Source organism: Chiloscyllium plagiosum, unplaced genomic scaffold (assembly GCF_037043375.1).
Source record: "Chiloscyllium plagiosum isolate Xiang-an unplaced genomic scaffold, Cpla_swu_hap1 HiC_scaffold_9, whole genome shotgun sequence".
NCBI classification, from domain to species: domain Eukaryota; kingdom Metazoa; phylum Chordata; class Chondrichthyes; order Orectolobiformes; family Hemiscylliidae; genus Chiloscyllium; species Chiloscyllium plagiosum.
In genome coordinates, this window is record NW_028270147.1 from 15,603,161 (window position 1) to 15,627,510 (window position 24,350).

Genomic DNA, 24,350 nt, shown 5'->3' on the forward strand with positions numbered 1-24,350 from the left:
TGAGCTTACGTTATACCTGCAGAATGTAAGGGTTTAATGTAAGAAGTAACATCAAAATCAGGTGTTTCAATCTCTGAAGAGACTGAAAGAGTTTTAAAGGGAAATTCAAATGTTCTGTTATTACCTGAAAGCAAGTGAATATTATACATTTTAAGGATAAAACACATTCCCTGTATAAAACTATAAAAGTGCTATTCTGTAAGTTTTCTTAAAGATCACACAGCACCAGGTTATAGACCAACAGGTTTATTTGGAAGCACTAGCTTCTGTAGCACCGCTCCTTCATCAGGTGATTACACAACCAACTGAGGAAGGAGCGGCGCTCCGAAAGCTAGTGCTTCCAAATTAACATGTTGGCTATAACCTGGTGTTGTGATTTTTAACTTTGTCCACCCAGTCCAACACCGGCACCTCCAAGTAAATTTTCTTGTGGAGGCTACTCTTCCTTTCTTTTAATTCATTCACCAGTGGGAAATGGGTATCACTGGCTGGCCACCATTTATTGCCAGTCCCTAGTTCCCCTGAGAAGGTGGTGATGAGCTGTCTTCTTGAACTGTTGCAGACTATGTGCTGTAAGGAGACCCCCAATGCCTTCAAGGCTGGAATTCCAGGATTTTTACGCAGTGACTCTGAATGAACAGTAATTATGCCATATGTACTCGTATATAAGTCAATCTCATGTATAGGTTGACCCCTTATTTTGGCCAAAAGTCTTGTGTTTTCCATATATCTTGTATAAGTCAACCCTACTATATCACATTAAATCATGTTCATTCATTCATACTGGTAACTCTATTCCTCACTCTTTGTTTACTATATTGCATCTCTATTCATTCGTTCAGAACTCCACTTTGCACACTTGGTTGACCACAGAGCATTTTGATTCATTGATTCATTCAGACCGGTACAAAGTCTATGAGTACTTAGAGTCATAGAGATGTACAGCATGGAAGCAGACCCTTCGGCCCAACCTGTTCATGCCGACCAGATATCCCAACCCAATCTAATCCCACCTGCCAGCACCCGGCCCATAACCCTCCAAACCCTTCCTATTCATATACCCATCCAAATGCCTCTTAAATGTTGCAATTGTACCAGCCTCCACCACATCTTCTGGCAGCTCATTCCATACACGTACCACCCTCTGTGTGTAAAGTTGCCCCTTAGATCTCTTTTATATCTTTTCCCCTCTCACCCGAAACCTATGCCCTCTAGTTCTGGACTCCCTGACCACAAGGAAAAGACTTAGTCTATTTATCCTATCCATGCCTCTCATAATTTTGTAAACCTCTATAAGGTCACCCCTCAGCCTCTGACACTCCAGGAAAAACAGCCCCAGCCTGTTCAGCCTCTCCGTAGCACAGATTCTCCAACCCTGGCAACATCCTTGTAAATCCTTTCTGAACCTTTTCAAGTTTCACAACATCTTTCCGATAGGAAGGAGACCAGAATTGCCCGCAATATTCCAAGAGTGGCCTAACCAATGTCCTGTACAGCCACAACATGACCTCCCAACTCAGTACTCTGTACTCTGACCAATAAAGGAAAGCATACCAAACGCCTTCACTATCCATCTACCTTCAACTCCACTTTCAAGGAGCTATGAACCTGCACTCCAAGATCTCTTTATTCAGCAACACTCCCTAGGACCTTACCATTAAGTGTATAAGTCCTGCTAAGGTTTGCTTTCCCAAAATGCAGCACCTTACATTTATCTGAATTAAACTCCATCTGCCACTTCTCAGCCCATTGGCTCATCTGGTCCAGATCCTGTTGTAATCTGAGGTAATCCTCTTCACTGTCCACTACACCTCCAATTTTGGTGTCATCTGCAAACTTACTAACTGTACCTCTTATGCTCGCATCCAAATCATTTATGTAAATGACAAAAAGTAGAGGGCCCAGCACCGATCCTTGTGGCTCTCCACTGGTCACAGGCTTCCAGTCTGAAAAACAACCTTCTACCATCACCCTCTGTCTTCTACTTTTGAGCCAGTTCTGTATCCAAATGGCTAGTTCTCCCTGTATTCCATGAGATCTAATCTTGCTAATCAGTCTCCCATGGGGAACCTTGTCGAACGCCTTACTGAAGTCCATATAGATCACATCTACTGCTCTGCCCTCATCAATCTTCTTTGTTATTTCTTCAAGAAATTCAATCAAGTTTGTGAGACATGATTTCCCATGCACAAAACCATGTTGACTATCCCGAATCAGTCCTTGTCTTTCCAAATACATGTACATCCTGTCCCTCAGGATTCCATCCAACAACTTGCCCACCACCGAGGTCTCGCTCACCGGTCTATAGTTCCATGGCTTGTCTTTACCGCCCTTCTTAAACAGTGGCCCACGTTTGCCAACCTCCAGTCTTCAGGCAGTTCACCTGTGCCTATCGATGATACAAATATCTCAGTAAGTGGCCCAGCAATCACTTCTCTAGCTTCCCACAGAGTTCTCTGGTACACCTGATCAGGTCCTGAGGATTTATCCACCTTTAACCGTTTCAAGACATCCAGCACTTCCTCCTCTGTAATATGGGCATTTTGCAAGATTTCCTTAGTCTATATCTTCCATATCCTTTTCCACAGTAAATACTGATGCAAAATATTCATTTAGTATCTCTCCCATTTTCTGTGGCTCCACACAAAGGCCGCCTTACTGATCTTTGAGGGGCCCTATTCTCTCCCTAGTTACCCTTTTGTCCTTAATATATTTGTAAAACCCCTTTGGATTCTCCTTAATTCTATTTGCCAAAGCTATCTCATGTCCCCTTTTTGCCCTCCTGATTTCCCTCTTAAGTATACTCTTACTTTCTTTATACCCGTCTCAGGATTCATTCGATCTATCCTGTCTATACCTGATATATGCTTCCTTCTTTTTCTTAACCAAACCCTCACTTTCTTTAGTCATCCAGCAATCCCGATACCTACCAGCCTTCCCTTTCACCCTGACAGGAATATACTTTCTCTGGATTCTTGTTATCTCATTTCTGAAGGCTTCCCATTTTCCAGCCGTCCCTTCACTTGCGAACATTTGCCTCCAATCAGCTTTCGAAAGTTCTTGCCTAATAACGTCAAAACTGGCCTTTCTCCAACTTAGAATTTCAACTTTTAGATCTGGTCTATCCTTTTCCATCACTATTTTAAAACGCGTAGAATGATGGTCGATGGCCCCCAAGTGCTCCCCCACTGACACCTCAGTCACCTGCCCTGCCTTATTTCCCAAGAGCAGGTCACGTTTTGCACCTTCTCTAGTACATCCACATACTGAATCAGAAAATTGTCTTGTACCCCCTTAACACATTCGTCCCCACCTAAACCTTTAACACTATGGCAGTCCCAGTCGATGTTTGGAAAGTTAACATACCCTACTATAACTACCCCATTATTCTTACAGATAGCTGAGATCTCCTTACAAGTTTGTTTCTCAATTTCCCTCTGACTATTGGGGGATCTATAATACAATCCCAATAAGGTGATCATCCCTTTCTTATTTCTCAGTTCCACCCAAATAACTTCCCTGGATGTATTTCCAGGAATATCCTCCCTCAGCACAGCTGTAATGCTATCCCTTATCAAAAATGCCACTCCCTCTCCTCTCTTGCCCCCCCTTTCTATCCTTCCTGTAGCATTTGTATCCTGGAACATTAAGCTGCCAGTCCTGCCCATCCCTGAGCCATGTTTCCCTAATTGCTATGATATCCCAGTCCCAAGTTCCTAACCATGCCCTGAGTTCATCTGCCTTCCCTGTTAGGCCCCTTGCATTGAAATAAATGCAGTTTAATTTATTAGTCCTACCTTGTCCCTGCCTGCCCTGACTGTTTCACTCACTTCTGTTCTCAGCTGTACCCATCTCAGGTCGATCTCTTTCCTCACTATCTCCCTAGGTCCCCCCCCCCACCCCCACCTGACTAATTTAAATCCTCCCAAGCAGTTCTAGCAAATTTCCCTGCCAGTAGGTGATGTGCAATCCATCCTCCTTGTACAGGTCACTTCTGCCCCAAAAGAGATTCCAATGATCCAAAAATGTGAATCCTTCTCCCATACACCAGCTCCTCAGCCATGCATTCATCTGCTCTATCCTACTATTCCTGCCCTCACTAGCTCATAGCACTGGGAGTAATCCAGATAAAACTACCCTTGAGGACCTCATTTTTAAATTTCTGCCTAACTCTGTAATGTCCCTTCAGAGTCTCCACCTTTTCCCTTCCAATGTCGTTTGTTCCAATGCGGACAATGACTTCCGGCTGGCCCCTCTCCCTGGTGAGAACATTCTGCACCCTCTGAGACATCCTTGATCCTGGCACCAGGGAAACAACACCATTCTGCTTTTTCTCTGCTGGCCACAGAAACGTCTGTCTGTACCTCTGACTGCACAATCCCCAAACACAATTGATCTCTTTGAAGCTGATGTACCCCTTGTTGCGTTCGAGCCAGTCTGAACACACCAGAAACTTGGCTGTTCAAGCTACGTTCCCCTGAGAATCCATCACCACCTCCTAAATTTTCCAAAACAACATACTTGTTTGAAATGGGTCTATCCACAAAAAACTCCTGCACTCGCTGCCTACCTCTTACCCTTCCTGGAGTTAACCCATCTATGTGATTGTATCTGAGACTTTCCCCCCTTCCTATAACTGCCATCCATCACATACTGTTGCTGTTGCTTATCACACTTTGTTCACTATATTATCCAAAAGTTAATATTGTTAAAAAGTTAATCATTTTAATTGTGCCATTATATCTAAATAAAAGTTGGATATATTAGCGACATACTGATCTATCTTTAATTCTTTGGCAAATGTATTGATGTTGCTGAGGTTCATAACATAAGAGAGTAAATGGGAGGCAAACGGAAGAATTTAGTAGGAAAAGTTCAAGATGCTTACACATTTGGAATTTAATAAATGTTTCATTTTAAGTGTGCCATTATACCAGGCCATGATCGTGTTGAACAGTGTGATTTTGCAAGATTTCAATGATGCTTTGACATGTTAAATTTTCGTACTGGTCTCTTTCTTTTATCCGGTATTTTACCAATTCATTGTTTTTCGACTTTATTGGGGATTAGTTGTGTGATTGAATTGACTTTTGCTGCTCATACGGTATTTTGAACTGCAGCATGAATTTCAGCCCCTCAAATTTTGCCCGTGTATTAGTCGACTCTCTGAGTTCAGCATTAAAAAATCCATCTTCAAAATTCAACCTATACATGAGTATATACAGTATTTCCAAGTTAGATGGTGAGTGGCTTGGAGGGCAACTTGCAGGTAGTGATCTTGTGTTGTTTGGCCTTGTTCTATATGGGCTGAAAATGTGTTGCTGGAAAAGCGCAGCAGGTCCGGCAGCATCCAAGGAACAGGAGAATCAACGTTTCTGGCATAAGCCCTTCTTCAGGCTTCTGCAGCCCTCACTTTCTCTCGTTCTATATTGAAGTGATTGTGGTTTTGGAAGGTAATGTCTAAGAAGTTCTGGTGAATTTCTGCAGAGCATCTTGTAGATAGTGTGCATTGGTGGAGCAAGTGGATGCCTGTGGGTGTTGTGCCCATCAAGCCGACTGCTTTGTTCTGGCTGGTATCATATTTCTTTTGGATTGTTAGAGCTGCACCCGCCCAGGAATAGGATGTATTCTATCACACTGCTAACTTGTGGTTTATAGATGGTGGATCGACTTCGGGAGTCAGAAGGTGAATTGCTTAAAAAGCCTTCCATCATCCCAGTACCAAAGAAAGCACATGAAACGTGCCTTAATGTCTACTGCCCAGTGACTCTGACCTCCATAATCACGAGTGCTTCAAGAGACTGGTCATCAGCCCGTCTTGATCACCTGCAATTTGCCTACCAATGAAACAGATCCATGGCAGACAACATTTCCATCACCCTACACTTATTCCTGGAACATCTGAATAACCAGGACACCTGTGTCAGATTCCCTACTCATTGATCACAGCTCTGCCTTCAACACCATAATCCCCTCCAGACTAATCTCAAAACTCCAAAGACCAAAATTTTGACTCCACCTTGTGCAACTGTATCCTCAGCTTCCTGACGTACAGGCCACAATCAGTGAAGATAGACAGCAGCAGCTCCTCTGTGATCACTGGGGTAGGAGGGGTCTTTGATGATGTTGGCAGCCTTTCTGCAGCAACAAGAAGTGTAAATAAAGTCCACGGATGGGAGGTTGATTTCTGTAACGGTCTGGACTATGCACACACCTTTTGTAAATTCTTATGGTACTGTGAAGAGCAGTTGCCATAACCCGGTCATTATGCACTCCAGACAGAATGCTTTCTATCGTACATGTCTAAGGGTCCTTGGAACCCTGCAAGGATGCATTCTCAGCTTCCTACTGTACCATCTGTGCACCCACAACTGTGTTGCCAAATTTAGAATGAACACCATCTACAAGTTTGTTAACAATACCACTGTGGCAGGACAGATATCAAACAATGATGAGTCAGAATACAGGAAGGATGATGCAGTGAAATCAATCTATCTTTCTCAAAGTCAGCAAAATGAAAGAACTGATCATTCCTTTCAGGACGAAATGAGGGGTCACACCCTCATCTTCATCAGTGGAGCTGAGGTGGAGAGGGTCAAGATCGTCAATTTCCTTCGAGTGACAATAACCGACAACCTGTCTTGGACTTCACACGTAGATGTGACTGTTGAGAAGGCTTAACAACGCCTCTTCTTCCTCAGCCAGCTTAGGAAATTCAGCATGTCTGAAAGGACCCTTAGACATGTACGATAGAAAGCATTCTGTCTGGAGTGCATAATGACCGGGTTATGGCAACTGCTCTTCGCAGTACCGTAAGAATTTACAAAAGGTGTGTGCATAGTCCAGACCGTTACAGAAATCAACCTCCCATCCGTGGACTTTATTTACACTTCTTGTTGCTGCAGAAAGGCTGCCAACATCATCAAAGACCCCTCCTACCCCGGTACTGCTCTCTTCCAACCTCTTCTGTCAGACAGAAGATATAGAAGCTTGGAACATGTGCACCACTAGGTTCAAGAACAGCTTCTTCCCTGACTTTGAGACTGCTGAATGGACTCTAACTTCATACAATGTTAATCTTGCATTGTGCACCTGTGCCGTTGTAACCTGTATGCCTTGTTCATTCTGAGCATGCTGTGATATGCCTGTACAGCTCACAAAATCAAAGGTTTTCACTTTGCTTAGATACATGTGACTACAGTAAATCAACTAGGAGAAAGTGAGGACTGCAGATGCTGGAGATCAGAGCTTAAAAATGTGTTGCTGCAAAAGCACAGGAGGTCAGGCAGCATCAAAGGAGAAGGAGAATCGACGTTATGCCCGAAACGTCGATTCTCCTTCTCCTTTGATGCTGCCTGACCTGGTGCGCTTTTGCAGCAACACATTTTTAAGCTACAGTAAATCAAATCAGCATCTCATAGTAAGCAGTTGCCCATTGTGCATGTACTTTCCAATGGGTTTCTTTCTTTTTACCTTCCCAGCTAAAGACAGAAGTAGCTCGTTTGGTCCCAAGAGACTGATACTTCCGGTCTTATCAGTCCTGAATTGTTTACCCTCTTTTGCTTTGTTACAAGTAGAAATTTTCATTGTTTATCTCTGATCTCAATTCTTCCTTTCAGCTTAGTAATGAAACAGCAGTTTGCAAGAACAGTTTACAGCTGAAACTTGGTGGTTTACTCATGGTATCCTCAAAACTTGTTATTATTCTTCTCTTGTAAATTCTTTGCAACTCTCGCAATAAAATTAGCCATGATGTGGAGGTGCTAGTGTTAGACTGGGTGGACAAGGTCAGAAGTCACATAACACCAGGTTATAGTCCAACAGGTTTATTTTAAATCACAACGTTTCTGGGTGCTGCCCCTTCGTCAAGTGAAATGAAGAGAGCACACAGACTTTATAATCAGAGAGATCAAAAGATCATACAAATGGTGTGAATGGAGTGTCGACAGGCCAAATAATAGGTCTGTGCAGGTGATCAAGGTTGTCAGATGGTCTGAATAAAGTGTAAATAACTGCATATTAAGTGAAAGGATGATTTATAATCCTATTAATTGACGCAGAGAGACAATTACAAAAAATTAAAAGTATAGTGGTGTTGGAGACAAACCAAATGACTGGATTAATGTAATAGGTATAAGAATTGCATGCTGAGGTTTAAACAAAGTAATAAGTGACTAATGAAGGTAGAGGGTGGTACGGTGGCAGAGTGGTTGCCTCACAGCGCCAGAGACCTGGGTTCAATTTCCGCCTCAGGCAACTGTCTGTGTGGAGTTTGTATATTCTCCCAGTGTCTGCATGGGTTTCCTCCGGGTGCTCCGGTTTCCTCCCACAGTCCGAAAAATGTGCAGGTTAGGTGAATTGGCCATGCTAAATTGCCCGTAGTGTTAGGCGAAGGGGTAAATGTCGGGGAATGGTCTGGGTGGGTTGCTCTTCGGAGAGTTGGTGTGGACCTGTTGGGCCGAAGGGCCTGTTTCCACACTGTAAGTAATCTAATCTAATCTTATAAAGGTCATAAGTTATCAAGGTGATGATGTCAGAACACGAAGTAAGGAATTTTTTACAGAACGGTATGGTGGACATGTAGCATTTAGCACAACATGAACACAAAGCCACTGTTGAGGCCATCTTGATGCGTATGGAACTTGACTATCGGTTTCCGCTTGGTGATTCTGCATTGTTGTGTGTCTTGAAGGCAGCCTTGATCCCTGGCTTCTAACAGTTAAACCATCCAAGCAATCTGTGAATCATTTGATCTCTCCTCCATTTAAAGCTATCATTTCCATGTATAGGAAACTTATTAATTGACAGATTAAAATTTTAATAAACCTCACAATTCTAACTGCAGATTAAAATGAGTCCCAGTTTTAATGAATGTTGTTTGGGAGTTTGAATTCCATAATGTTTCTTTGCAGACAATGATGATTACTCTTGATAGTGCACATGTTTGATCTCTTGTGTCCATTATGACAAGTTCTCTTCCTAAAGAATGTGTGTCTATCTTTTAGATTGTATAGTTGATGTGTAGCATATTGCAGCTCTCAACTTGATATGCTTTCTCACGTAAAACAAAAATAGTGGGCTTTTATTAAAAGTTGAGATGGATATCTTCGATTTTTAATCAAGCTTCTACTTCAATCATGTTACTTGGATACTATTATGTATGAAAACAATTTTATTCCATTAGTACTTTTGCAAATGTTTGAGCAATAAACAATGGCTCCAATCATGTTTAAAATCGTGTTTCTTTTCATCCCATTTTGTTTTAAAAAAGACACTCCAGTAAATTTTAGGTAATGAAATCATTAAAATTGACCCACTTCTCTATTCTGCTTGTCTCTTTCAATACTTTCCAAACAGTCAACCTCCAGGTGTTATTGTCATCACTGACTATATTCCAGTTTTCAGTGTTCTTGTCAACCATCTTTATATTTCTTTTGCAGCTGTCCTTGTTGTGAGTGCCCAAGAGGTCATGATCTAGTGGCTAGTTCACTGTACAGAAGGGCTTTACATCTATGATCGTCATCATCTGATGAACATACTGAACCAACTCGGCTGACGTTGGCTTCGCTATGAGCAAATGCGAATAAATTTAGCCATCGATAACTCATTTCAGGCTCTCATAATGACTCAAAGAGAAATCATTACTGGAGCTAGCCTTGTTGTATTTGAGTAGATTGGAATGGGAGACCAGTCTCATTGAGCTAGAAAATGAAGAATTATGGAGAAGTTGGTAGGGCCAGCCAGAGCAATTACTGTAGAGAAGTCAAGAGTGAATAATGTAACATGATCGCAGACGCAAATACTGTTCGTGAAATCAACCAAAGGAGTATTAGTGCAGTCAGGAGCATAAAAGAAATTTGAATAGAAAATTTTGAAAAGAAGGAAACAATAGAAACAAAAGATCAAGCCCATTTATCTGATGCTTCCCCCCCCCCACGTGCATGCGCACAATATCTGAAAACACCTTGTCAGCAATGGAATACTTTTACAAGCCATCCAAAAGTAAGGCTCCATTAGAACTTAAGAGGAAAAGACAGTAAACACAGATGGTAGTTCGGTGGGGAAAGTGGGTTGACAAAAATGTGCTGAATAACATGATGATACCAGTTTGAGAGAGAACATTAGCATGCCAGAAATGCTTTTGAGTCGTCAGCAAAGAAGATTGAAGGGGTTAAATCTAATTATTACTTTTCATAAGAACACCCCACAATGATTCACAGCCAAAAAAAATACATTTAAGTGTTATCATTTTGATGGATCTAAGCAAAGCAGTCTGTCATCCAAAATGCAGCAGTAATACTTTATCAAACTGTACAGAACTCCATCAAAATTGCATTGGTATCGGTTTGAATTGCACATTTAAACCTCTTGTCCAACTTGAATCTGTGACTTTCTGACTCCAGAGGAAAAAGAGCTATCATCGCCTAGATCAACATCTTGGAACAGGTAGATTTAATAAACAACTGTAAATAAAACATAACAATTCTTAGTTTCATGGTAATCAGACCGATCGAGTTTATTCTGGATTATTAATGACAAGTCATTTTCAGTATAGTTAACATCTCCTGAGAGATTTTAAGTCACTTGGATATAGAAAGAGAGTTCTCCTTTTTCTATGACCATGTTATTGGTAAGGTTAGTTAAGGCAGGGCAGAATAAAGAACGTTGAAATCCAGAAAAGTGTTCAAATGGGGATGTATTTTGACATTGACATTTTCTTCTCTTTGCTGCTGACTTGGGCCGTCAGGGCATAGACAGAGTGTTTACCTACTTAACATAACTGACTGAAAGCCATGCAACCATGGTAACCTAAGAACCAAGCCAAAGGTGTGCCACGTCTGCATCAGGAAGTTGCTGTACAGTGATAATGTTGTTTTGAGCATTTCAAAGCCAGGAACATCTTCAGTGACCAATAAGTAAACTCTCTTAGCACCTGTAAAGAGTTTGATTTAACTATCGCCATCAGGAAAACAAATATAATGGACTAGGATGCTGCCTGTTGTCAATGTGGCACTGGAGATTGATAGCTTCAACCTGTCACGGCTTTACAGTCACAAGCAAATGGTTGCTTTGCTCCTGAACTCCCACCCATATGGTATTGTGGGCATACCTATACCAAATGGACTGCAGTTCAAAAAGGCAGTTAACCACCACTTCCTCAAGGACAACTTGCGAAAAGTAATAAATATTGGACCACCCAGTTTCAGCAACATTGAGTGCATACATTTTTTAAAACCTTTTGCTGAAATCAACACACGAAGTACAAATGTTGCAGCTGTTTTGTCCAAGCTAATTAGATTGCTTTAAACAGCAAGATCAAAAATTGTTGGAAAAACTCAGCAAGTTTTAAGAACTGAAAGAGAGTCACTGGACCCAAAATGTTAACTCTGCTTTCTTCCACAGATGCTGCCAGACCGGAGTTTTTCCAGCAATTTCTGGTTTTGTTTCTGATTTCCAGCATCTGCAGTTTTCGTTTTTTTTTGTGTTAAACAACAACATCCTGACTGAGAAACTGAGTTGACCAAATCTTTGCCTTAGTGCACTTTTCTACAGAGGTGAGGCCTGGAAAATATACAGGGAAGAAAAATAATGATGTAATATCACTTTTGTGTCAAGTACTGTTCCTGGCATTTCTTGGCAAGACAAAATCGTCAACTTGGATTCTGGTGTGTACATTTGCTCATAGCTAAACCAGTGACAGCTGAGTTGTAATGTTTCCTGCTAATTCATTGTTGCCTTTGTTACTTAACCCCGTGTCTGTCTTTGTGCTGTTAAAATTGTCTTACTGATGCTACCTTCTGGATGAGTTAGTTCAAATTGGCCATTGAAAAGTGCTGTAACTGTTGTTTCCAGACCGAGCATCCTGCATTACTGATTCCATCTTCTGCGACCACATCCGTTTAATTCACACTGTGTGAAGCCTAAGGACTGAACTTTTGCTTATAGTCATCATCAAAGCTATCTGCTGTTTAGAATGCCTTTCCCTCTAATTTCCTACACCTTTGAATCTATTTCACCAATTCCCTCTTGCCACTTGCTTGCACTGCCTAAACTCGACCTGTTTGATCACTTCTGCTGACCTGCATGACCTGACCTTCATATTTGTCTCAATGTTATGAATTTTAAATCCTCACTAATTGGGTAATCATCTTCACCCCACCCTATTTGTGTAACTTCTACTACCTCTTCCTGCACCTTTCAGTTTTCCAAATCTAATTTTTTACACCATTATTGGGTTGAACCATCAGTTGCCGAGGCCATACATTCTGAAACTTACTCACGACCCTCTGTCTTGACTTTTCTGTACTTCTGAAAGCATTCTCTATTCATTATGGAATTGAAACACAAGTGGTGTCATATGGCTATTACATTAATGTACATAGTGCAGGAGAATGACAAAAGGGTTTATTGAAATAGCAAACTAATTTTTCTTATTCTGCTCTCCATTACGTGCAGAAGCATATTCCAGTGATTTGGTCAACACTTCATAATGTTGAACAAAGAAAATAGTGAAGTATTAATAAACCACATTTAACAAAAATACTATTCATGATTGGAAGAAAATGGAAACTAAATGGGCTGTTCTGAAGAATGTAATAGTTCGTAATAGATTTTTAAAGACAAAAATAAATTAAACCAAGTAATTGATTATTTGGGAATTGGAGCAGTTTTAATTATTCCACTGTAAGCAAAACTGGCCATGTTATAGGGGAATCTAACTGCACCATCCATTTAGTTCGAGTGAAATTAATCTTCAGAGTGGAACAAGATCTAAGGGGATAATTTCTTTATTGAAGTGTCAGCTAAAATTCCAATAAGTAATACAATGGTTACTTGCCTCTTGACCTCAAAATTTGGCAAGCATGAGAGATCATAAGAATTTTGAGGAAAAGGTCCTGAGGTCAAACACAGCTTTCGAGAGCCATTATTTCCCACCCTTTTTGGCATTTCCTTTATTCACTATTGAAATGCATTTGACTGCTTCACAAATCAATTTATGTTGTTACTTAATTGTACTAACTGTACAATGCTGAGCAATATATATTGGCCCAAAAATTCTGAAATCAAAAAATTGTGCCACTATTTGTGAAATTTGTCTTACTTATGTCTTTCAGGCAATATTTTGCATGGCAAGTTATTGGAAGAGTTGGAAATGGCATGGTGTCCTTTTACGGGACAAAGGAACATGAGTGAAAGTGAGCAGGGCAAATAACTATCTGTCTCAACCAGTTAATTTCAGAATACTGCATTTCAATTTAATAATGCATGCCTAAGAAAAGAAGTATAAATACCAAGAGTAATTTTGTTGTCATAGTCTGTTTTGTCATGAGGAGGTGACCAAAATATGGAAAATTGTCCACTTATTCCATGATCTTCCCTTTGGGCAGATATGTTGTAGTTTAGAAGCTGGTTGGAGGAGGGCCTCAGTTTGCTGGGCTGTTCTCTTCATATAATTTGGAGAAGTCTATGGGAGTGTGCAAATGTTCAAACAACCCTTCAAGCACTATTTGTGAATTGAATCTGGTAGAATCTATAGAATGCATATTGAAGAGGATTCTGGGTAATCCAAGATGGAGGATGGGAAAAATTTCTGGCTGTAAGAGCTGTTCCTTTTTTTTTTAGGGTATTTTAGGTGTTGGAGGTGATTTCCTCGAAATCCAGGAGCTGCAATTACTGTTTTATATGCTGTTGCATTGTTTTGGATCTTTGGAAAAAAAAAAGTCAAAACATCAGTTTCAAAGGGAGAAGGGCAGACAAAGGAAGCACATGGTGAGGACAGTGCAGGGGAGAGAGAGAAAATCTGCACAGTTACCGCCTTTGCTGTTTGAATTCGTGTATCGCTGGACATCAGAGTGCATCTTGGAAAATTAACAAACAGTGAAATTCACAACTAATCTTGGAGGAACTGTTGGGCGAAGTTCATAGCGCAGAATCAGATAAGTTAATTGTTGTTTTAAGTCTGTCCAAGAGAAAAGCTGCAGTAGTGGGTACAGTGGATTCTTTCTTGATTATATGTTTTTGGCGATAAGTCTCTTGATTAAACTTAAATTAATAGCTACGGCTTATATTTTAACCTGGGGCAGTGTTTGTAGAGGAATAAGACGGTGTTATTTTCTGGGTCTGTCGATTGTGAAGGAGCAAAAATGGCCTTTGCAGTGATATGTACTTCTTGTCAGATGTGGGAGTTTAAAGAGAGTTTAAGGGTTACTGCTGATTATATCTGCCATAAATGCTGTTGGATGCAAATCTTATCAGATCGAGTGGCGAGACAAATAGAAGCGATGAGGAATTTGCAATAGCTGCAGTATGTGATGGATGGCAGTTATAGAAAGGGCAGCAAGTCTCAGATACAGTCACATAGATGGGTTAACTCCAGGAAGGGTAAGAGAGGTAGGCAGCTAAAGCAGGAGTCTTTTGTGGATATATCCATTTCAAACAGGTATGCTGTTTTGGAAAATGTAGGAGGTGATGGATTCTAAGGGGAATGTAGCTTGAACTGCCAAGTTTCTGGTATTGAGACTGGCTCTAATGCAACGAGGGGTACGTCGGCTTCCAAGAGATCAATTGTGTTAGGGGATTCTTTAGTCCTGAGGTACAGACAGCCGTTTCTGTGGTCAGGAGAGAAAAAGCAGAATGGTGTGTTGTTTTCCTGGTGCCAGGATCAAGGGTGTCTCAGAGGGTTCAGAATGTTCTCACGGGGGAGAGGGGCCAGCAGGAGGTCAGTGTCCACATTGGAACAAACGACATTGGAAGGAAAAAAATTGAGACTCTGAAGGGAGATTACAGAGAGTTAGGTAGAATTTTAAAAAGGAGGTCCCCAAGGGTAGTAATATCTGGATTACTCCCAGTGCTATGAGTTCGTGAGGGCAGGAGTAGGAGGATAGAGCAGATGAATGCATGACTGAGGAGCTGGTGTATGGGAGAAGGATTCACATTTTTGGATCATTGGAATCTCTTTTGGGGTAGAAGTGACCTGTACAAGAAGAACGGATTGCACCTAAATTGGAAGGGGACTAATATACTGGCAGGGAAATTTGCTAGAACTGCTTGGGAGGATTTAAACTAGTAAGGTGGTGGGGTGGGACCCAGGGAGATAGTGAGGAAAGAGATCGATCTGAGACGGGTACAGCTAAGAACAGAAGTGAGTGAAACAGGGCAGGCAGGGACAAGGTAGGACTAATAAATTAAACTGCATTTATTTCAATGCAAGGGGCCTAACAGGGAAGAACTCAGGGCATGGTTAGGAACATGGGACTGGGATATCATAGCAATTACGGAAACATGGCTCAGGGATGGGTAGGACTGGCAGCTTAATATTCCAGGATACAAATGCTACAGGAAGGATAGAAAGGGGGGCAAAAGAGGAGGGGAAGTGGCATTTTTGATAAGACATAACATTACAGCTGTGCTAAGGGAGGATATTCCCAGAAATACATCCAGGGAAGTTATTTGGGTGGAACTGAGAAATAAGAAAGGGATGATCACCTTATTGGGATTGTATTATAGATCCGCCAATAGTCAGAGGGAAATTGAGAAACAAACTTATAAGGAGATCTTCGCTATCTGTAAGAATAATGGGGTGGTTATGGTAGGGGATTATAACTTTCCAAACATCGACTGGGACTGCCATAGTGTTAAAGGTTTCGGTGGAGACGAATTTCTTAAGTGTGCACAAGACAAATTTCTGATGCAGTATGTGGATGTGGGTGCAAAACTTGACCTACTGTTGGGAAATAAGGCAGGGCAGGTGACTAAGGTGTCAGTGGGGGAGCACTTTGGGGCCAGCAACCATAATTCTGTTCGTTTTAAAATAGTGATGGAAAAGGATAGACCAGATCTAAAAGCTGAAGTTCTAAATTGGAGAAAGGCCAGTTTTGACGTTATTAGGCAAGAACTTGTGAAAGCTGATTGGAGGCAAATGTTCGCAGGTAAAGGGATGGCTGGAAAATTGGAAGCCTTCAGAAATGAGATAACAAGAATCCAGAGAAAGTATATTCCTGTCAGGGTGCAAGGAAAGGCTGGTAACTATAGGGAATGCTGGATGACTAAAGATATTGAGGGTTTGGTTAAGAAAAAGAAGTAAGCATACGTCAGATACAGACAGGATAGATCGAGTGAATCCTTAGAGTATAAAGAAAGTAGGAGTATACTTAAGAGGTAAATCAGGAGGGCAAGACAGGGACATGAGATAGCTTTGGCAAATACAATTAAGGAGAATCCAAAGGGGTTTTACAAATATATTAAGGACAAAAGGGGAACTAGGGAGACAATAGGGCCCTCAAAGATCAGCAAGGTGGCCTTTGTGTGGAGCCACAGAAAATGGGAGAGATACTAAATGAATATTTTGCATCAGTATTTACTGTGGAAAAAGATATGGAAGATATAGACTGTAGGCAAATAGATGGTGACATCTTGCAAAATGCCCATATTACAGAGGAGGAAGTGCTGGATGTCTTGAAACGGTTAAAGGTGGATAAATCCGCAGGACCTGATCAAGTGTACCTGAGAACTCTATGGGAAGCTAGGGAAGTGATTGCTGGGCCACTTACTAAGATATTTGTATCAACGATAGTCACCGGTGAGATGCCGGAAGACTGGAGGTTGGCAAACGTGACGCCACTGTATAAGAAGGGTGGTAAGGACAAGCCAGGGAACTATAGACCAGTGAGCCTGACCTTGGTGGTGGGCAAGTTGTTGGAGGGAATCCTGAGGGACAGGATGTACATGTACATGTATTTGGAAAGGCAGGGACTGATTAGGGATAGTCAACATGGCTTTGTGCGTGGGAAATCATGTCTCACAAACTTGATTGAGTTTTTTGATGAAGTAACAAAGAGGATTGTTGATGAGGGCAGAGCAGTAGATGTGATCTATATGGACTTCAGTAAGGCTTTTGACAAGGTTCCCCATGGGAGACTGATTAGCAAGGTTAGATCTCATGGAATACAGGGAGAACTAGCCATTTGGATATAGAACTGACTCAAAGCTATGGGTGGCACGGTGGCACAGTAGTTAGCACTGCTGCCTCACAGCGCCAGAGACCCGGGTTCAATTCCCGCCTCAGGCGACTGACTGTGTGGAGTTTGCAAGTTCTCCCCGTGTCTGTGTGGGTTTACTCCGGGTGCTCCGGTTTCCTCCCACAGTCCAAAGATGTGCAGGTCAGGTAAATTGGCCATGCTAAATTGCCCGTGGTGTTAGGTAAGGGGTAAATGCAGGGGTATGGGTGGGTTGTGCTTCGGCGGGGCGGTGTGGACTTGTTGGGCCGAAGGGCCTGTTACCACACTGTAATCTAATCTAATCTAATCTAAACAGAGGGTGGTGGTGGAGGGTTGTTTTTCAGACTGGAGGCCTGTGACCAGTGGACTGCCACAAGGATCGGTGCTGGGCCCTCTACTTTGTCATTTACATAAATGATTTGGATGCGAGCATAAGAGGTACACAGTTAGTAAGTTTGCAGTTGACACCAAAATTGGAGGTGTAGTGCTGACAGCGAAGAGGGTTACCTCAGATTACAACAGGATCTTGACCAGATGGGCCAATGGGCTGAGAAGTGGCAGATGGAGTTTAATTCAGATAAATGCGAGGTGCTGCATTTTAGGAAAGCAAATCCTAGCAGGACTTATACACTTAATGGTAAGGTCCTAGGGAGTGTTGCTGAACAAGGAGACCTTGAAATGCAGGTTCTTAGCTCCGTGAAAGTGGAGTCGAAGGTTGATAGGATAGTGAAGAAGGCGTTTGGTATGCTTTCCTTTATTGGTCAGAGTATTGAGTACAGGAGTTGGGAGGTCATGTTGCGGCTGTGCAGGACATTGGTTAGGCCACTGTTGGAATATTGCGTGCATTTCTGGTCTCCTTCCTATCGGAAAGATGCTGTGAAACTTGAAAGGGTTCAGAAAAATATACAAGTATGTTGCCAGAGTTGGAGGATGTGAGCTACAGGAAGAGGCTGAACAGGCTGGGGCTGTTTTCTCTGGACCGTCGGAGGCTTAGGGGTGACCTTGTAGAGGTTTACAAAATTTTCAGGGGCATGGATAGGATAAATAGGCAAAGTCTTTTCCCTGGGGTTGGGGAGTCCAGAACTAGAGGGCAGAGGTTTAGGGTGAGAGGGGAAAGATATAAGAGATTTAAGGGGCAATGTTTTCACGCAGAGGGTGGTACGTGTATGGAATGAGCTGCCAGAGGAAGTGGTGGAGGCTGGTACAATTGCAACATTTAAGAGGCATTTGGATGGGTATATGAATAGGAAGGGTTTGGAGGGATATGGGCCGGGTAATGGCAGGTGGGACTTGATTGGGTTGGGATATCTGGTCGGCATGGACGGGTTGGACCGAAGGGTCTGCTTCCATGCTGTACATCTCTATGACACCATGAACCCACTAACCTTTTCAGAATCATCAAACAAGAAAGAAGTCATCCATGACCTTGAGGGTCTGTTTGGGACGGTGAATTCAGTTTTTGATTAGACAGAGAATGGGTTAAAAATGTTGGAAAGGCTAAAATGAAAATCTTTAAAAAGATCTGCTGAAATGCTTGATTTCTGCAGGTGAGCTCTTAAGGGAACATCATGATGTCAATACGTTTGAATAGGTATTCAGGCATCCGATTACTTCATTGTTAGCTTTGTTAAAATGTAATGCATCTCTGATGGCAACTATTCAATTTCTGAATTTAATCAGACAATAGTTGTTGTAACACCTTAAATATTTTATAGTGAGGATGGGAAGAAAGTGAAATCACAATTTAACCTAAGGAACTTGCCTGTCGATGAATGGAGGTGTAGTTGGAATAGTTCTTCAACTGGTCAGAGAGAGAAGAGGGTATTTTGGGTCAGAAATAAAATCCAGGAATTTCTGTCGCACAGTTGTCGAGAGATGCTTTCACATTTGTTGAATTGTCCACTTGCTTAAATTGTCAAGCAGTTTCTCCTCAGAGATTCTATCTCATTTCAGGATGTAAGCAAATAATGGGGACAGGCACTTCGGTGACAGTAAAGTCTGAGGGAGTTTTTCGAATGTTCCGAAGAGTGACTGTTTATCGCTATGAAAACAGAATGTCATGTGGAATTTCATGTGAAATCTTGCATTGTGCAAATTGGCCCTTGAAAATGCCTACATAGTATTAACTGCCTTTTAAAGAGTAATTCTTTTGCCCATCAGGCAATTTAAGATATTCAATGGAAAGCTTTTGCCCTATTGTGTAGTGTTCCGTGTGCCCTTTCTATACAGTCATGTCTAAAAGAGAGTATGCTTTTAATAATATAATAAATCAAAGAACTGCAGATGCTAGAGATTTGAAATAAAAACCAAAATTGCTGGCAAAACCCGGGAACATCTGCAGGGAGAAGGTAGAGATAAAGTTTCAAGTTCCGTGATTCCTCATCAGAACTTGTAATAATTGTAATATTGGACAGCCAGTGGTGGGAATGGGAGCAAGCAGTCTGAGGCAGCTGGCAGCAGAAGCAGGATCAGACTGCATGGGGAAGCCGGTGGCGAGAGACAGAACAGGCAGCCTGGGGCAGCTGGTGGCAAGAGCTGGAAAAGGCACACTTGCGTGGCCGGTTGTGAGTTCAGGAGCATGAAGGAAGCCTGGGATGGCCGCCAGTGATAGTGAGTAAAGCAAGCAGGAGGCTGGAAGAACAGACAGATCAGGAGGTGGAGAAGTCGACTTTTCGGGTGTAACCCTTCTTCAGGACATGGGGGTGGGTGTAAAGGGAGCTGCAGATAAAGGGGGTGGTGGGGTCAGGATGGTGAAGTGGGGATAGGTGAAGGCAGGCAGCATCCTGCTTGTCTAACTTGGATTTCAGCATTTGCAGTTTGTTTTGTCTCTAACCAATGAGAGTGAAAGCAGACAGCCGTGGCGACGGTAGCAGGAACAAGCTGCAAAGTGGTGAGAGCAAGCAGCATGGGTGGTGGCAGGGGCAAGGTTGAACCTGAAGTGGGGGAGGTTGAGCTGTTGTGAGGAATGGGAGTCCAGCATGGCCAGGTGATTATGGAATGTGACGTAGAACTGTTAACTGTATTTCTTTGTTATTCTACTTTTTAGTAAGAAGCACTGTAATATTTAACGTTTTCGGTTTGTTTTCTTTATTTTTCAGCTTTGTAACTAAGCATCAGTACCTTTGTACCAAGGATAGCGCTGTAAGTGGCAATTTGTAAATTTTTCAATGTACTCGATTAGTCGTGGTGTTGCCCAACTACGCTTAGTAGTGGCCATTGAAATTCCCGCACCCAGGTACATTTTCTGCTCATGCCACCCTCAGTGCTACCTCCACATGCTCTTCAACAGCAGAGTCATTGTTGAGGAACTATCTGGCATCTGTCTCCCAACTGTGTGTCACTGTTCTGCTGAGCCTGTTCTCTAAATGAGGAAAGGCTTCAGGAATTGAAAGCTTGTAAGTACTTGGGAGTATCAGTTCAGGATTCTCTTAATGTTTACATGCAGGTTCAGTTGGCAGTTAGAAAGACAAATGCAGCGTCTGCATTCATTTCAAGAGAGCTGGAATATAAGATGTAAGACTGAGACAATTTTAGACTCTGGTCAGACCGTATTTTGAATACTGTGAGCAGTTTTGGGCCTTATCTAAAGAAGAATGTGATGCCATGGGAGGGTGTACAAAGAAGGTTCACAAGAATGATCCCAGGGATGAAGGTCTTGTCATATGAGGAGCTGTTAAGGTTTGAGTCGATTTGATGGAGTTGAGAAAGATGAGGGGATCTGGAGGACTGAGGCCTGGATAGAGTGGACATAGAAATACTGTTTCCTCTACTCGGAGAGACCAGGGCCTTAGGGCACAACCTCAAAGCGAAGAGTGGCCCTTTTAGAACTGAATTAAGGAAGAATTTCTTTAACTAGTTGGTGATAAACCTGTGGAACTCATTGTCTCAGAACACCATGGAGGTCAAGTCACTGAATTAGAGTTAGATTTTATTGTCACATGTACTCAAGTACAGGGATACATGAGTAAGGTGAAAAGTATACATAGTCACTGTTTCCAATGCCACCTTGGGTAAGAAAGGAGCTTAGATATAAAGTCCAGGTATAACTTGGAAAAATAGAGAAATAGAGTTTCAAGTTAATCATTATAATCCTTCTGAAACAGAAAAAGCGGAAAAAATAGCAAACTGAGCAGATGAGTCTGAGTTCGGTTTCAACTCTGGTTTGCGCTGAGCCTTCGCCATGAGTTTGCCACTGGCTCAACTCAGTGCCACCGCGCCGTCTGAGGAGAGGAGGTAAGTAGAAAGGGAAAATAACATGAAAAGAGGACAAAAAAAGGGTGGAGTAGAGCCCTACTAAAGAAGAGGTTCTGGATTAGGAAGGGGATCTAAGAAACATATCAGCCATGATTGGATGTGGAGCAGACTTGATGGGCCGCATTACCTAATTCTGCTCCAATATTATATTGTCCTGTGAGACAGAACATATGCAGGGAAGCTGTTGGGATGTGTGTAAGGTATGATTCTGTGACTATGACTGTGTTAGGCAGTGTTTGACCAGACATTCAAAGTTTTTTTGAAAAATGAAAGCTCATGATTTTGGGACAACATTGGCTGGCTGGCAGAATATATGTAAATAAATGGTGTCCTGCAGCGGTTTGTGCCTCGACGTTTTACAATGACTTAGCTGAAGGGACAAGAGACATACATGGTTGTTAAATTTACAGAAGGCACTAAATAAGATAGGGATGTATGTTATCAAGAAAGTAGCAAGATTTTGCTGATGGGAAGAGACAGGTTGAGTGACTGAACGAAAATTTGCCAGATTGATAATATGGAAAATGTTCACTTTGGCAGGGAGAATGAAAATAGAAATAGAGAATGACAGCAGAAATTTGGCCAGTTGGATAGAAAACTGGCCAACCGGTCGAAGTCAGAGAGTGGTGGTAGATGGTAAATATTCAGCCTGGAGCCCAGTTACAAGTGGAGTTCCGCAGGGATCAGTTCTGGGTCCTCTGCTGTTTGTAATTTTTATTAATGACTTGGAAGAGGGAGTCGAAGGGTGGGTCAGTAAATTTGCAGATGAGACGAAGATTGGTGGAGTTGTGGATAGTGAGGAGGGCTGTTGTCGGCTGCAAAGGGACTTAGATATGATGCAGAACTGGGCTGAGGAGTGGCAGATGGAGTTCAGCCCTGCCAAGTGTGAGGTTGCCCATTTTGGAAGCACAAATAAGAATGCGGAATACAGGGTTAACGGTAGGGTTCTTAGTAAGGTGGAGGAGCAGAGGGATCTTGGGGTCTATGTTCATAGATCTTTGAAAGTTGCCACTCAGGTGGATAGAGCTTGTAAGAAGGCCTATGGTGTATTAGCGTTCATTAGCAGAGGGATTGAATTCAAGAGTTGTGAAGTGATGTTACAGCTGTACAGGACTTTGGTTAGGCCACATTTGGAGTACTGTGTGCAGTTTTGGTCGCCTCACTTTAGGAAAGATGTGGAAGCTTTGGAGAGGGTGCAGAGAAGATTTGCCTGGAATGGAGAATAGGTCATACGAGGTTAGGTTGAGCGTGCTAGGCCTTTTCTCATTGGAACGGCGAAGGATGAGGGGTGACTTGATAGAGGTGTATAAGATGATCAGGGGAATAGATAGAGTAGACAATCAGAAACTTTTTCCCCCGAGTACAACAGAGTGTTACAAGGGGACGTAAATTTAAGGTGAAGTGTGGAAGGTATAGGGGAGATGTCAGGGGTAGGTTCTTTACCCAGAGAGTGGTGGGGACATGGAATGCGCTGCCTGTGGGAGTGGCAGAGTCAGAATCATTGGCGAACTTTAAGTGGTAATTGGATAGGTACATGGATGGGTGCTTAAGCTCGGACAAATGTTCGGCACAACATCGTGGGCCGAAGGGCCTGTTCTGTGCTGTATTGTTCTATGTTCTATGTTCTAACCCAGTGCAAAAAAATGAGGTTAATTCTGTTCCGCTTGCAGGATGCACTAGCGTGATGAGTTCATGTTTGGTCACATTACTTAATGCTGTCATTTCACATTCTTCATTTGGTTTGAATAAATATTCACCTGCACAAAAAAAATCTGTCTTTTGTAAACATTGTGATTTTAGAATAGTTGAAGTACACTTTTTAAAGTTAATGGTATCAATTATCTGTTTTAAATGCAAAATTGCAGTATCATTCAAGTTGAATTTAATGAATAATATGAACATTTGAAATGACTAATTAAGATAATGCTGAAAGCAATCCTATTCATTTACTTTGTGTGCACAGTTAAATGAAATAGTTACGCAGTTCACTCCGTAAACCTTCAAAATCTGTACAGGGGAATTTATGCTGATTTTTGCATTATATGAATAGTTTCTGCAAAGACTCTACAATGTGATCTCAGATCATCTTTCAAGAATGTGAATTGACCTGCAAAGATGCGGCCTTGACATGGGCAACTGACTGGATTATAAAATTGTTTATGGAGGCACACCTGCTTTTGAAAATTAATTCATGGAATGTCATTGCCTCTGAGTATGTATGCATTTATTGTCCATCCCCAATTGTGAAAGTGGTGGTGAGCTGCCACTTTGAGCCACTGGAGTCCTTGAAGTGTAGGGCCACTTATGACAGTAATGTTAGAGAGGGATTTCCCGAATATTGACCCAGCAACATTGAAGCAATGGCAGTATGGTTTTATGTTCAGGATGTACAAATTGAAGTCACATTTCAGATGGCAGTCTTCCCATGCGCCTGCTGCCCTTGGCCTTGGAGGTGGCAGAGGTCATGTGTTTGGAAGATCCTGTAAAAGAAGCCTCGGAGGGTTGTTGCAATGCACTTCATAAATGGTGTACTCTACAGTCACTGTGCAATATTGGTGGCTGGGCATTGACTGTTGAAGATGGTGGATGGGGTGCCTATCAAACGGCTGCATTGTTCCAGTTACTTTAAGCTCCTCGAGTATTGTTAGAGATGGACTCATCCAAGCAAGTGGAATATAATCTGTAACATCCTTGACTGTGCATTGCTGATCCCAGGCATTGGGAAACAACAGGTAAACTACTTGCAGAATTCATAGTTTTTGATCTACTGTTGTAGTCACCATACATAGTGGTTTGTCAAGTTCAGTTTTTGGTCAATGGTTAAACCCCCACCCCTCCCCCATTCCCTCAAAAAAAAAAGCAAAGATGTTGATGGTGGACCTTTCAGTGATGGCAATGCCATTGATTATTAAAGGATGACAGTTGGGTCCTCTATTGGTGTAGATGATCATTACAAAAACTTCTGTGGCATAAATGTTATTTGACACATATCTGTGCAATCCTGGATACTGCCTAGGTCTTGTTGCATAGGGATAATGGCTACATTGGAATCTGAAATGTCATTAATGGTGTTGAAGATTATGCAATCATCAGCAAATA

The 24,350-nt window shown here is 42.0% G+C and overlaps 1 protein-coding gene across 3 annotated transcripts in view; it reads left to right on the forward strand.

Moving 5' to 3' along the window:
* LOC122554150 (heparan sulfate 2-O-sulfotransferase 1) overlaps nucleotides 1-24,350 on the forward strand; it is a 213,966-nt gene that overhangs the window by 71,648 nt on the left and 117,968 nt on the right. Inside the window, exon 2 of one of the 3 annotated variants that reach the window (XM_043698719.2) lies at nucleotides 13,116-13,196. The exons of the other annotated variants lie outside the window; for them this stretch is intronic. Coding sequence (XP_043554654.2) covers nucleotides 13,116-13,196 — 81 coding nt within the window. The remainder of the gene's footprint in view (nucleotides 1-13,115; nucleotides 13,197-24,350) is intronic. 3 annotated transcript variants of the gene reach the window in all.